Below are 15351 nucleotides of genomic sequence, written 5' to 3'. Positions count from 1 at the left end.
AGAAAAAATTGACTTTAAAGGTCATTTTAAAGGCGAAACAGTTCTATGTACGCTTTGATAATTACAGCAATGAATTGGTTTGGAGTACTAGAGTATGAAGCGATGCAAAAAGTCAGATTTATTTACTGGGATGTGGTGAAGTCTTAACTGATGGCGCAGAATCAAACATGCTTGGTAAGTGTGGACCAGCATGTGTCCATTGTGCTGTCCATTAGTGCAGGTGAAAGGCCCATGTTTTTTTTTTTTCTCCTAACAGTCATGTTCAGGCACAATTCTGCACTTCAAGATCTTTAGATAGTTCTGGACTTTGTTAGAATCGCGGCGAAAGCAGTAGAGGAGCTCGTAGTCGCTCATGGCCTCTCCGCTGTCAGATATAGGAAGCATGGCTTCTGCCGCAGACAGACCTGTCACAGAGTTGCCGAGCATTCCCAGTACTCGCATCTGATAGAGGATGAGACAGAAACAATCAATGAATCACAGCCTTTCAGGGCGTTTTCCACAAATAGGGTACAGAAAGTTCACAAACTGTTCATTGTCAACCACAGCAGGTCTAACTGAGTGTTTTATTTGACTTTTGCAACCCTGTTTGGAACAGGCTTGTGCCAATGTTTGATTAATTTGGATGTTTGATTAATTTCTCATAATCTGAGGCCAAATGTTGGTTTTGTTATTGATTAATCTATACATTTCCTATAAATTAAACAAAAAAATAATTACATTATTGTTCTCTTGCCATAACTTGAGTAAAGTTGAATGGTTAAGCTTGGCAAATGCAACAAACACTAATTTATGTTGCAATTTGGCAGAATTATTTATTTTTTTCTTCTCCATGTAGCACTTGTTTTTTAATTAGAAATGTTTATATGTTTATTTTTTTCTTTATGTCTTTTTTTTATTGAAATATCTTTTTTTAAATTGAAATGTTAATGTGGTTTTTACTATAATTAAATATTTGCAATATTTGAGATGTTGCAATTTGGCAAAATTATTATTTTTTTCTTCTCCATTTCACTTTTTTGTTTGCAATTGGACATTTTTAGTAATTGAAATTACATAAAAATAAAAAGCAACATATTATTATTATTATTTATTATTATTATATATAAATAATATAATTTATTTCTTTTTAAATCGAAATGTTAATGTGATTTTTACTATAATGGGTTTGAAATATTTTTACTATAATGGAGTTGCAATTGGGCAAAATTAAAACAAAATTATAAAAAATGTTCTTTTTCATGTCACTTTTTTAGTAATTGATTTACATATATATTATTGAATATGATTATTAATTAATATAAATATTAGTATCTATTAATATTAATTCATTCATTATTTTTCTCTTCTACATGTCACCTTTTGGTAACTAAAATGTTTAGTAATTAAAATTTCAATTAAAAAAAATGACTTTTACTATAAAGGATGAAACATTTTTAAATGTCGCAATTGTATTTATTTATTTTCGTTTTGTAATAAGAATTTGTTTGTAATTAAATAACAAAAAATTAAATTAAAAAAATTGATCATACTTATTATATGAAACTTTATGTACTTTAAACCTAATAATTATCCAACAGAAATACTAAATTAATAAAAATGTATTTAACATGTTTTAACTATAATAGAAGAAATGTTAATTATAAAACTATAATTTATATATAATAACTAAAATTCAGGTGTGACAAGCCAAAATTATTATTCCGATTCAGAGATAAAATGTGTTTAGAACCAGCTACTTTTTACTAATATTTATAATGTAATGCTCAATGATACTTCATCCAACATATCTAATATTGTTGTCTTGTTGTTTTTCACAGAAGGAACAGCAAAGTTCTTGTGAAAAGTGTCTGCAGCAACTTATGACTACTTATAAATACAATCACACAGTAGTATCACACTTTTCTTATTGCCTGCTTTGACGTGACTCACCTTCTCAGCGACTTTCTCCACCCCTTTCCTCAGCTCATGGGCCATGTCGCCCATCTCCAGGGCTTTGTTACTGCTGAAGCTGTTGAAGTCCTGCTGGTGAGCCATGCTTTGGTGCAGCTGGAACAGAGGGTCCCTCCAGGCCATCAGCAGCTTAAGAATCACCTCCGTTAACTCTTCACGCTGGCACACGAGAGTTTCAAGAGTTAAAAGCCACAGGTATGACAAGAACAGTACTTGAAGTCTCATTTCTGAAGGTGTTGATTTGTCTGAAACTATATATAATAGACTAATGAGGCTTGAGAGTTTGAGGAGATGGTTGCTGGGTTACTTAATTTAGCAGGTGTGACTTTAAGTGCATTAATTGATGGGACAGTCCTCTCGGGACGGGCTGCGGTTAAGTGCTTTGCTCAAGGGCACAGAGGTGATAATACAGCAGTGGGATCAGAGAATACAGTCCATTAATGACAAGCAGTGGCAGCAGAATCACAGATGCTCCATGTGATAAATGCACCCTAAAGCTGAACTTGGGGATGTTTTTTGGCTGACGGGGATGTTATACTCACAGCTAGTTTCTGTGCATTCTCTTTGCCGTTTGGGGTCAAAATGTTGGAGGTGTGACACTTGCGGTAGATCTTTCCAATATGGTTTTTGCTGGGCAGGAAATACTGTTCCTTTAGACAAAAGGAAGAAAAAGAGAGAAGATAAACCTAAAAAAATGAAGCCACATTCAGTTATTTAGTTTATTTTAGTCAACTTTTAAATTGTATATAATTAATAATATAGGTTTTATATTCGAATAATTTAACTTTTAGTTAAACGCTGTTATGCAGTTAATTATACCATAAACATTAATGTTAAAAAATCTGATGCACTTTCAAAATATCAAAAATGTCTATAATTATTTAGATTCATACATTATATTAGCAAAAGTTGTTAATTTCGAGTTTATGCATTTTATTATGCATTTTAAATATATAAAAAAGACTAATATTATTTTAATTTATACTAGATATTAACAAAAATAGTACATTTTGCTGTTATGTATTTTGTTTTGCACTGTAACATATCTAAAAATGATCTGATACACTTTTAAAATATTTTTTTAAATGTCTCTTATTATTTCAATTCATACTTTATATTACCAAAAGTAGTTCATTTTGAGTTTATGCATTTTTTTATGCATTTTAAATTTCTAAAAGACTAATATTATTTTAATTCATACTAAATGTTATAAAAAATAGTACATTTTGTTGTTAGACATTTTATTATGCGCTATAAAATAAAAAGTGATCTGGTGCACTTTCAAAATATTTTAAAAATGTCTATTATTATTTATATTTATATAAGTTAATTTTGCTGTGAAATGCGTTTTTATTATGCTTTTTTAATTAACTTTAATTAATTAACAAAAAGAGTTAATTTTGCTGTTGTGCTGTTGTGTTTTTATTATGCATTTTTAAATATCTAAAATGTTGATTATTATCATTAATATTAACAAAAAGAGTTAATTTTGCTGTTATGCTTTTATGCACTTTTATTATGCATTTTTTAAATATCTAAAAGTCTATTATTTTAATTTATATTAACGAAAAGAGTCAATTTTACTCTTATGCTTTTATTTTTTATGCATTTTTAAATATCTAAAAAGTCTATTTTATTTATTATTAACAAAAAGAGAAAATTAAAGAAAATTCTTATGCTTTTATGCATTTTATTATACATTTTTGCCCATCTAAAAAGTCTATTTTTTATTAAAATGACCAAAAAGAGTTAATTTTGCTGTTATGCTTTTATGCACTTTTATTATGCATTTTTAAACATCTAAAAAGTCTATTTTTAATTAATATTACCAAAAACAGTAAATTTTGCTGTGATGTTTTAATGCATTTTATCGTGCATTTTTAAATATATAAAAAGACTATTTTTAATTAATATTACTAAAAAGAGTTCATTTTGCTGTTATGCTTTTATGCACTTTCATTATGTATTTATTAATATCTAAAAAGTCTATTATTTGAACTAATATTAACAAAAATTGTAGATTTAGCTGTTTTATGCACTTTCATTATGCATTTTTAAATATCTAAAAGTCTATTATTTTAATTAATATAATCAAAAAGAGTTAATTTGGCTTTTATGCTTTTTATTATATATTTTTAAATATCTAAAAAGTTGATTATATTAATTAATATTAACAAAAGAGTAAATTTTGCTCTTATGCTTTATTGCATTTTATTATGCATTTTTAAATATCTAAAAAGTTTTTTAAATTAATATTAACAAAAAATAGTTAATTTAGCTGTTATACTTTTATGCATTTTATTATGCATTTTTAAATATCTAAAAAGTTTTTTTTAATTAATATTAACAAAAAATAGTTAATTTAGCTGTTATACTTTTATGCATTTTATTATGCATTTTTAAATATCTAAAAAATCTATTTTTATTTAATATTAACCAAAAGAGTTAATTTTGCTGTTATGCTTTTATGCACTTTTATTAGACATTTTTCAATATCTTAAAAAGTCTATTATTTAAATTAATATTAACAAAATAGTTAATTTGGCTGTTATGCTTTTATGCTTTTTTTTATTATGCATTATAAAATATCTAAAAAGTCTACTATTTTATTTAGTGTTAACAAAAAGAGTTCATTTCGCTGCATTTTTATTGTGCATTTTTAAAAATCTAAAAACTCTGTTATTTTAAATAATATTAATAAAAACAGTTCTTTTGCTTTTATGCGTTTTTATTATGAATTTTAAAATATTTAAAATATGTATTATTTTATTTAATATTAACAAAAAGTTAGTTTTGCTATTATGCTTTTAATGCATTAAGTAGCTAAAAAGTCTATTATTTTATTAAGTATTAACAAAAAGAGTTTATTTTGCTGTTATGCTTTCATGCATATTTATTATGCATTTTTAATTATCCAAATAGTCTATTTTTTAAATTAATATTGTATAATCTGAATAAATATCTAAAATTCATGCATGATATTTGCAAGAGATTGCAAATTGCAACTGATGCATTTATTTGAATGTGTATGTAGTGAGTTGGTTATTTTTCCCTTTTGAGATAAGTCGATTATTTACTTTAGATAATAACTTCATGCATATACATGATCATTTTGCTAAAACGGCATTCTTGCATTACAAAATTTGGATATAATACTGTAGCATCTGCACAACATTTAACAACCTCCTTACTGTACAAAGACAGTTGCATTAGAGCAATTAGAAGAAGAAGCAGAAGTAGAAGAAGAGACAGATGTGACTCACAAACTCTGAGTGCAGATCGTTGGAGAGGCTGTGCATTCTGGCAGAGTGCTGAATGACCCTGTCGAAGAGATCTGCCAGGGACGGGACGTGGCATCCCGATGGCCCATGTGTGCAGATGGGTGTGGAGCCGACCCGGCCGTGAGGATCCAGGCACAGAAGTGCCACAAGCAGCACAGCCACTGGCGGCAGAGACGAACCCAAAGAAAGAGACAGAAAGAGAGAGAAATAGAGACAGAGAGTAGAGGAGCAGAGGGTTAGAGAAAATCGAAAAGTTCCTCCGAGAAATACAGGAGAGTACATCCACAGATGGAGAACGAGATTTGATTTCTAACATGCCAGCCGTTCTCCTTGAATCAGAGCCTGTGTCAGTTCATAGAAATACCTTGCTTCAGGCTCCTGGACATTCTGAGAGGAGAGGAGAGGTTGTGGAAAAGCAAGGGGTCGGACTGCTATTTAAGGTGCCCAGAGTTGAGGTGCTGAGGGACGACTCTGCCCATTAAAGAGAAGAGAAGAGCGAAGGGGGCGGGCATGAAAAGTGTGCGTGCGTGATGATGGCGTGATTGTCAGAGTCCATTGTGTCCGTTCCTTCAATCAGATGGTGACTAATGCCTCTTCCCCCCCCCACCCCAGTCCCTGCAGGCTGCCCGCTTCGATTTTGTGTTCTTACCTTTTAACCCCCTCTCTCATCTGTCCTGTCATCTGCTCCATCAGAGTAACCTGGGTGACTGGCGCTCTTGCCTTCTGACATCCAGCATGAACCTAAACGCCAGTGAGTCGTGCACTTTAAATAGTCATCGTAAGGTAGATTTAGTTGACGGAAATGGACTGAGTTGCTTTTAGAGTTTTTAATTAATTCAGCACTGTCAGCCTTCGGTGATGCATTGGGATACTTCCAAAAACTGGAAAATGTCATACGTAAAAATAAATATATGGTCAATAAAATCGTTTTTTGTTTTTTGTTTTTGCATTGTAAGTAATTAGAAAGAAAATACATTTAGATATTTACAATACAATTAAAAGCGGTTAGGAAAAAATTTAAATGTAAAAAAATAAATAAATGTAGAGTTAATAAAGTAGAAGCATATTTCTTGCATTGTAACATTGCATATAATATATTATATTATTGTCTTATGAATTTGTGCATATTTTGTATTTTACCATTAAGTGATTAGCGAAAAAAAAAATACATTACATTACATTAAATTACATATTATATTATATTATATTATATTATATTATTATTTATATTAATACACAAAATTATTTTATTTTATTTTATTTTATTTATTTTATTATGTATTTTGCATACACATAACCATTAAATGTAGTTGGTGAGGGGTTATATAAGGAAATGGAATTATATAATTTATGCATTAATATTTATACACATTTCATATTATTATTTTTTTATTTTAATTTATTATGATTTTTTTATATTATATTATATTATTTTATATTATATTATGTTATATTATGTTATATTATATTATATTATTAGACTTCAATGATTAGATTAGATTTTTTTCCATATTTTGTATTATACCATTAAAGTGGTTAGGGGGGAAAAATAAGTAATTTATTCATTTATATTAATACACATGCTATTATTTTATTTTATTTATTTTATTATGAATTTTTGCTTATTTTATTATATTATTAAATGAAGTTGGTGGGGGGAAATAATGTAATTTATTAATTAAAAATTATACCTTTTAATTTATTTTTATTATGAATTTATTATGTTATGTTATATTATATTATATCATATTATATTATATTATATTATATTATATTATATTATTATATTATATTATATTATATTATATTATATTATATTATATTTTTCACTGTTACATTAAGTTGTTAGGGGGAAAATAATAATTAATTAAAAAAATAATTAATGCATTTATATTTCTAAACATTATATTATTATTATTATATTATAATATAATATAATATTATATTATATTATATTATATTATAAATGTTTGCATGTTTTATTACTGTTCAATTAAGTTGTTAGGGGGGGAAATTTAATAATTTATGCATTTATATGTATATACATATTAAATCATATTGGAGAGGAGTCTATTAATATTTTGGAATATAGTATAATTTAGAATAAAATAACTATTTATGAACATTGTTAACTATGTATATTCTGACAACAAAATAAATAATGTTTGTGAGGTATGAAATAAGAAGCTAGTGAAAAAAAAAAAAATATATATATATATATATATATATATATATATATATATTTTATTTTTTATTTTTTATTTATTTATTTTTTTGTGAGAGCCACAATGTGCGCTGTTTCTGTTTTTTACGGCCTAGTGCACTTGGGGTGAACACAATGATCTGCCAAAAGCCTGCAACTGTTGGAATTTGATGTTTGATGAAACAAATGTGATCTTTTTTGTTTCCTTTATCCCTTTGCGTTTGAATTCAGCATGTCTTGTTTCATGTGCTCGATAAGAGACACTTGACCCTAGACATTTGTGTTAGTGTGTTTGGATGTTCAGTACAACTGTGACGACTATGGCTATGACAAGTCGACGTAAAACTGGATGGAACTATGACGTCAGACAGCTGGATATGGCTCAGACAAAGACAGGAGGACTATTATTAGATTCAAAGTCTTACAAACTGTCATAAAACAGTGTGTGGTTCTGTCAAATGTTCAGGGATGAAAATAGTATGTGGACAGAATGCCACTTTACATGACGATACGCGTGAAACAAGCTGACAGAAGCCATAGGGATCAGGTGACTAGCTAAAAATAGTACTCACACTTCCAATCAAAAGTTTAGGATTGGTAAAAATGTTTAATGTTTTTAAAAGAAGTCTTTCATTTGATACAAAATACAGTAAAATATTATCTATTAATATATGTTAAAACGTAATTTATTCCTGTAAAGTTATGCAAAGTTGAATTTTCAGCATTGTTACTTTAGTCTTCCGTGTCACATGATCCTTTAGAAATCATTCTAATATACTGATTTCTCATTATTATCAGTGTTGACAACAGTTCAGTGCTGTTCAATAACATTATGACAGAAATAAGCTCTGCCATCATTAATGTGTTTAATTAATTAAGTCACAAAACATGATTTGCTTTTTTACGTTGAAAAGTCCTACCCAGTCTTTTTATGCATACAGTTGTTGGGTTTGATGTGATATAGCAGTCAAAGTAGTGTATATTTCAGTTTTTTTGTCTCCACTTGATGTTAAGCAGAAGTAATGAGACAGTCTGTGTTCATACACAGCACAATGTGGCAGTCAAATCAGACCCAAACACCCTGCAGGGCTCCACGCGGTCTATTCAAGTTATGCAACATTTGTTTAATGCAAGACAACATTCCACATATTATCTGTCTACTTTTCTCTCAGTCTCTTTTCATCATTAGTTAACGATCCTGTAATTTTAAAATTGTATTATCTAAAAGCATTGAAAGTTGTTGATTTTTTAAAACCCCTATAACATAAATTGAAGAGAAAAGAACACATTTAGTGAGGTATTTGGCAAATTGTGTTGATGCAGACATGTCCCTTTTACTTGCGAATTCAGTTTAGCGTTATTTTATTTTATTTATTTATTTATTTTTTAAATGACCCTACATAGGATAAATGGTTTGGAGGTTAAATGGTAAAGCAAATAGGAAAGCAAAAGAAAGAGTTCGACAAATTAACCAGACAAGTCCCTTTTAGCATTACTTATTATTAGCATTAGGATTTATTTATTTATTTATTTATTTATTTATTTATTTATTTATTTATTTATTTATTTATTTATTTATTTATTATTTATTATTATTATTATTATTTATTTATTTATTTTTCATGAACCTACAAATTGTCTGGAGGTTGAATGGATGTTATTTAACAAATAGGAAAGCAAAAGAAAGAGTTTGGCAAATTAACCAGACAAGTCCCATTTAGCATTACTTGAGTATTATTTATTTTATTTTATTTTATTTTATTTTATTTTATTTTATTTTATTTTATTTTATTTTATTTTATTTTATTTTATTTTATTTTATTTTATTTTATTTTATTTTATTTTATTTTATTTTATTTATTTAGTTTAGTTTTGTTTTGTTTTATTTTGTTTTATTTTATTTATTTTATTTTATGACCCATAGACCAATTCAATGTTTGCAAACAGTGAAGACATTTTTTTGACGGTTTTCAGGTGGCAGTCTATGGAGCCATGGAATGACTTTATTCTCTTATTAAATCTGATAAGAAAAACTCATCATTCTCTCTTTCCCCTCCACTCTTTCTCCCCCTGAGAGTTGACAAACTCACTGTTGTTGAGTTAAATCGAGTTATAAAATCCTAACTAAGAGATATAAACTTGGATTTGTGAGAAAAAAGTCAGAATTGTGAGATAAAATAAATTTAAATAAAATAATATAAAGTTGATTTTTATTCATTTCATTTAATTTCATTTAATTTCATTTAATTTCATTTTATTGTGACCCTACACAACCCTAACAGTACATCAGAAGAAAAGGTTTGGCACATTGACTGGACGAGTCCCTTTTAGCATTATTTTATTTTCAAAAGGGAAATCAAATGCTACCAAATAGTGCTTGTTGGATAAGTTCTGATATTATGACAAACTAAACATAAAACTTTCCTAAATTACCCAAAAGCCATTAGTAAAGAATAAATGGGTTGGAAACATTTTTCAGATTTTTCTGTTTTAATGGGATGCAGAAAGCTATGAGGGTCCAGCACCATGGACAGCAACTGCTTGGTATATGTCTATGTCTATTTCTATGTTCTTTTTTTTTTTTTTTTTTTTTTTTTTTTTTTTGTAAACTTCTTTGAGATAGGACATGAGGACCCTTCTGTTAAAAACGTGAATATCATTGCTTGATGTCCATTTGAAGTGAATGTAAATACATTGATGTCAATGACCTAAAGATAATGATTATGAACCGTTTAAGACAAACTTTCATACTCTGCAAAAGTCTAAATGGGAACTTCAAACACAAAGAAAGTACTTTAAAAAAGGTATGAATCATACATTGAGTGGCTAAATGCCAGAGCAACATTTCCACCCATTAACATGCAAAAAGATGGACAAATGCACTCTCAAGTATACTGTTGACTCTCAGTATAGTCCATACATGTACATAAATAGCATCAATGCGTTCTAAAGCCTTTTAAACATGAGAACATTGAAAAACTACTTGGAAAGTTTTCTTGGAATTATCCAGCTAATTACACAATGTTGTTTCCTGAACTCTCAAGGCCAAGTTCAAGTTCGGCCTGCAATAACTGCTTAAAGACATCAAATGCATTCACATTTATAGTAGATCAACATCCTCGACGCTATATGTGAATATGTGCGTCATAGGTAGTCACTGTAGTTTCCAAAAATCATATATCTATCCAAAAAAACAGCAATGAGCAACAATGAATCATGTTTAATATTACAATGAATTGAAAGTGATAAGTGAAAAAGTAAAAGTCATGACGTATTGTCAAGTATGGTGACCCATACTCGAAATTGGTGCTCTGCCCGACCCTCTCACTATTAGGCCATGGGGGACCCATTAGGGTCCACATGTCCTTTCTGAAAGAAGTTTACAAAAAAAAAAAAAAAAATAAATAAATAAATAAATATATATATATATAAAATAATTACAATAATAAATGGACATAGACATAGAGAGGTAGTTGCTGTCCATGGTGCTGGACCCTCTTATCTTTCTGAGTCCCATTAGAACAGAAAAATGTTCCTTAATTAACCCATTTATTCTTTACTAATGACTTTTGGGAGTTTAGGAAAGTTTTGTATGAAATCATGGTGTAATTGTGTCCTTTTAAAACCTTTAAAGGAGTAGTTTACCCAAAAATAAATACCCCCTCATGTCGTTTCAAACCTTTAAGAACTTACCTTCATCTTCATAATACAAATTAAGATATTTTAGAATAATTCCAAGAGCTTTCTGACCCTGCATAGACGGCTACGCAAATGAAATGTTCAAGGTCAAGAAAGGTAGTAAGGACATTGTTAAAATAGTCTTTTTGTGTGCAAAGAAAACAAAAATAACAACCTTATTCAACAATTTAATTTCTTCCATGTCAGTCACTCTTGGATTTTAACTAAATATCTTAATTTGTGTTCTGAAGATGAACAAAGGTCTTATGGGTTTGGAACAACATGAGGGTGAGTAATCATTAACAGAATTTTAATTTTTGTGTGTACTGTCCCTTTAAGTAAAAGTGAATGAGCAGAGCAGATGTGGATTTGAGACTACAGTGTGTTGATAAAATATGAAAAATAATTAAATGGACCTAAATACCATACACTGTTTAATTAAAAAAAAAAAAAAAAAATCACATTCAATTCTGTGTTTGTATGTGATATTTACTATCAATCTCTATTTTATTTCATCATTTTTTTTCATTAAGCTCTTGATAATTGTAATAATTTACTCATATTTAATACTGTAGAGTGTAAAAATTATCATATTTTTAACAGTAAAAACTGTAAAACTGCTATTTAAAAAAACATTTTAATTGGTTAAGAGTATAACTAATAACTAATAAAACAAATAAATCAAATGGGACATTTAGTGTAATTTTATTCTTTTATATATTTGTATTTGAAATATTGTTAAAATTATAGTCTTTGAAAGTGGCCTCAAGAATTCATTGATATCTATCACGGTTATTTATTTATTTATCTATCATTTGAATAACTGTTTATACTTATTTTATTATTTTATTTAGTTGTTATGTACTTTAGGGTTTGATGCCATCTAATTATTATTTGTTTTTGTTTTGTGTTTATTAATTGATTGATTGATTTAGTTAGTGTGTATGGCATGGTCAGAGCTGCCTGTGTTACCATTATTAAAAAAAAAATTAATGTTTTTTTTATTTTAAAATATTTTTTCTTTTTTTACATTTTATTTTTATTTATTTATTTTTAACAATGTACATTATTATGTTTCAATAGCATTTTTAGCATTTATTTATTCATCTTTGAGTTATTAAATATAAATTGTATTACGTTTAACTTTTTTGGACATCTTTTTCAAAATTAGCAGTACTGTAAATAAGTCTTTTCAGTAGCTGACTTAAAATTTTAGAATTTTAATATCTGTGAATCCATAGTTTAAATATCTTCATTTGTGACCCTGGACCACAAAACCAGTCAAAAGGGTCAATTTTTAAATTAAAAAGCTAAATAAATACGCTTTCCATTAATGTATGGTTTGTTTGACAAAATTTGGCCAAGATACAAATATTTGAAAAAAAAAAAATCTAGAACCTAAGAATGAAAAAAAAAATCTAAATATTAAGAAAACCGCCTTTAAAGTTGTCCAAATGAAGTTGTTAGCAATGCATATTACTAATCAAAAAATAAGTTTCGATATATTTATAGTAGGAAATTTACAAAATATCTTCATGGGACATGATTTTTGGCATAAAAGAAAAATTTATCATTTTGACCCATACAATGTGTGTTATTTACTATTGCTACAAATATACCCGTGCTACTTAAGACTGGATTTGTGGTCCAGGGTCACATTTATTTTGTTATTAAAAACTTTTTGTGAAATGTTTTGTTTTGAAAGACTGTAATGCCACTTACTTTGATTGTCTGTAACCTGATGACATTTTACTGCATTTTAAACTCACATTTAATAACGTCCAAATACTTTTCAAAATAGTCTGTAATGCTCAGCAGACAAGCATGGCCTTTGTCTGACATTTTCATCGCCCAAAAAGGTTGTGGGTGGACAGTCCAGCAAAGCACTGTGTACACAGTTCAGATTTATTTGGCAACATTGCTTTTTAGAGGGTCTGCAGTGAAGACAGTGCTGGTGGGCCACATGCACTCAGCAGCTGTGTTTGTGTTTGTTCAGATAGGTTGCATATGGAACTGGCAGGCTGTATATGCATACAGCTGCTTACGTAGAACCAGCCTGCAGGGGACGACTCCTAAGTGTTTGGAAAAAATAGATGTATTTTAGCAAAGCTGTTAGTTAATGTGGCATGACACGGGGTGGCAGAGGTCTTCACGTTTGGCTGCGTGTTCATGTAGTGCCCAGTGCTTAAATTCGCATGCTGCTGAATCACTGAATCACGCTAATGTTGTTGCAGCAATGAGACTCACCTCTGACCACTCGCATTCGCTCACATGGCTCATCACGATGCCGTACAGTTAACTGATGTAAACAAACACGGACAGGAAAATGTAAGAGGGAGTATTCGTAATGGCTGGGTATTCATTACAGTCCAGTTGTGCAATGATTTTCCGATGGGCTTTGCGTGCCTAATTGTGCTATTTTGTTTTGCTTATTTACTTTCTTAGTAACATGGAAAACTATATGCACTACTACTGAGTTATTTGGGAAAAAGGCATTTTTTGTTAAAGTTTTACAGGTTTTGTTTTGTGTTTTGTTTTGTTTGTTCCAGCAGCATTGCACTTTGTAACTGCACTTCTGTCATTTTTTGCACCTTAAGAGTTAAGTTTCTGTATGTATACAATATATATATATAAGAGATTTATGTAGTGTGTGTGTGTGTGTGTGTGTGTGTGTGTGTGTGTGTATATATATATATATATATATATATATATATATATACAGTCAGGTCCATATATATTTGGACACTGACACAATTTTTATTATTTTAGCTGTTGACCAAAACATATTCAAGTTACAGTTATACAATACAATGAATATGGGCTGAAAGTGCACACTCTGAGCTTTAATTTTTAGGGCTGTCATCAAATTGGTAGAAAGGTTAAGGAATTACAGCTCTTTAATATGTACCCCCCCCCCCCCCCCTTTTTTTTGTTCAAGGGACCATAAGTAATTGGACAGTTGACTCAAAAGCTGTTTCATGGACAGTTGTGGGCTATTCCGTAATTTTTTCTACATCAATTAACCAGGTAAAAGGTTTGGAGCTGATTCTAAGTGTGCAATTTGCATTTGGAAGCTGTTGTTTTGAACCCATAATGCAGTCAAAAGAGCTCTGCATGCAAGTAAAACAGACAATTGTTAGGCTTCAAAAACAAAAGAAATGCATCAGAGAGATAGCAGGAACATTAGGAGTGGCCAAATCAACAGTTTGGTGAATTCTGAGAAGAAAAAGAACACACTGGTGAGCTCAGCAACATAAAAAGGCCTGGATGTTCACAAAAGACGACAGTATGGTGGATGATTGGATGATCCTCTTCATGGTAATAAAACATTTGACAACATCCAGCCAAGTGAAGAATACTCTCCAGGAGGTAGGCGTGTCACTGTCAAAGTCTACAATCAAGAGAAGACTTAACCAGAGCAAAATAGAGAGGGTTTACCCCAAGGTGCAAACAAGACCAGATTAGACTTTGTCAAAAAAACATTTAAAAAAGCCAGACCACTTCTGGAAAAGCATTTTTTTGGACTGCTGAAATTAAAATCAACATGTACCAGAATGACTGGAAGAAAAAAGTATGGAGAAGGCTTGGAACAGCTCATGATCCAAAGCCTACAACATCATCTGTGAAACATGGTGGAGCAGTGTAATGGCATGAGCATGCATGGCTTCCAGTGGCACTGGGTTACCGGTGTTTAGTGATGATGTGACAGAAGACAGAAGCAGCCGGAAGAATTCTGAAGTGTATAGGGATATACTGTCTGCCCAGATTCAGTTAAATGGAGCAAAGTTGTTTGGGCGGCTCTTCATAGTACAAATGGACGATGACCTAAAACATACAGCAAAAGTAACCCAGGAGTTTTTAAAGGTAAAAAAGTGGAATATTCTGCAATGGCCAAGTCAATCTTCTGATTTCAAATTGATTGAGCATGCATTTCACTTGCTGAAGACAAAACTAAAGGCAGAAAGACCCACAAACCAACAACAACTGAAGTCAGCTGCAGTAAAGGCCTGGCAAAGCACCACAAAGGAGGAAACCCAGTCTATGGTGATGTCCATGAGTTCCAGACTTAAGACAGTCACTGCCTGTTGATTCTCAACAAAATATTAAAAATGAAGATTTTATTTATGATTATATTTATTTGTCCAATTACTTTTGAGCCCCTGAAAATGGGGGGTCTGTGTATAAAAATGGTTGTAATTCCTTAGAATTTTGTTATATTTTTGTTCAACCCCTTGAATT

The 15351-nt window shown here is 29.8% G+C and overlaps 1 protein-coding gene across 1 annotated transcript; it reads right to left on the bottom strand.

The window, feature by feature from the left end:
• Positions 1 to 39: 39 nt before the first annotated feature.
• On the bottom strand, positions 40 to 5692 carry LOC141333775 (prolactin-like). Its single transcript, XM_073838907.1, has 5 exons — positions 5596 to 5692; positions 5214 to 5392; positions 2493 to 2600; positions 1930 to 2109; positions 40 to 441 (listed from the first exon to the last, which is right to left on the bottom strand). Exons 1-5 carry the CDS (start codon positions 5615 to 5617, stop codon positions 250 to 252), a joined length of 681 nt encoding a protein of 226 aa, XP_073695008.1. The 5' UTR covers positions 5618 to 5692; the 3' UTR covers positions 40 to 249.
• Between the last annotated feature and the right edge of the window lie 9659 nt (positions 5693 to 15351).

The sequence above is a fragment of the Garra rufa genome, chromosome 4 (genome assembly GCF_049309525.1).
Source record: "Garra rufa chromosome 4, GarRuf1.0, whole genome shotgun sequence".
NCBI classification, from domain to species: Eukaryota; Metazoa; Chordata; class Actinopteri; order Cypriniformes; family Cyprinidae; genus Garra; species Garra rufa.
This window is presented reverse-complemented; position numbering and strand designations above follow the sequence as displayed.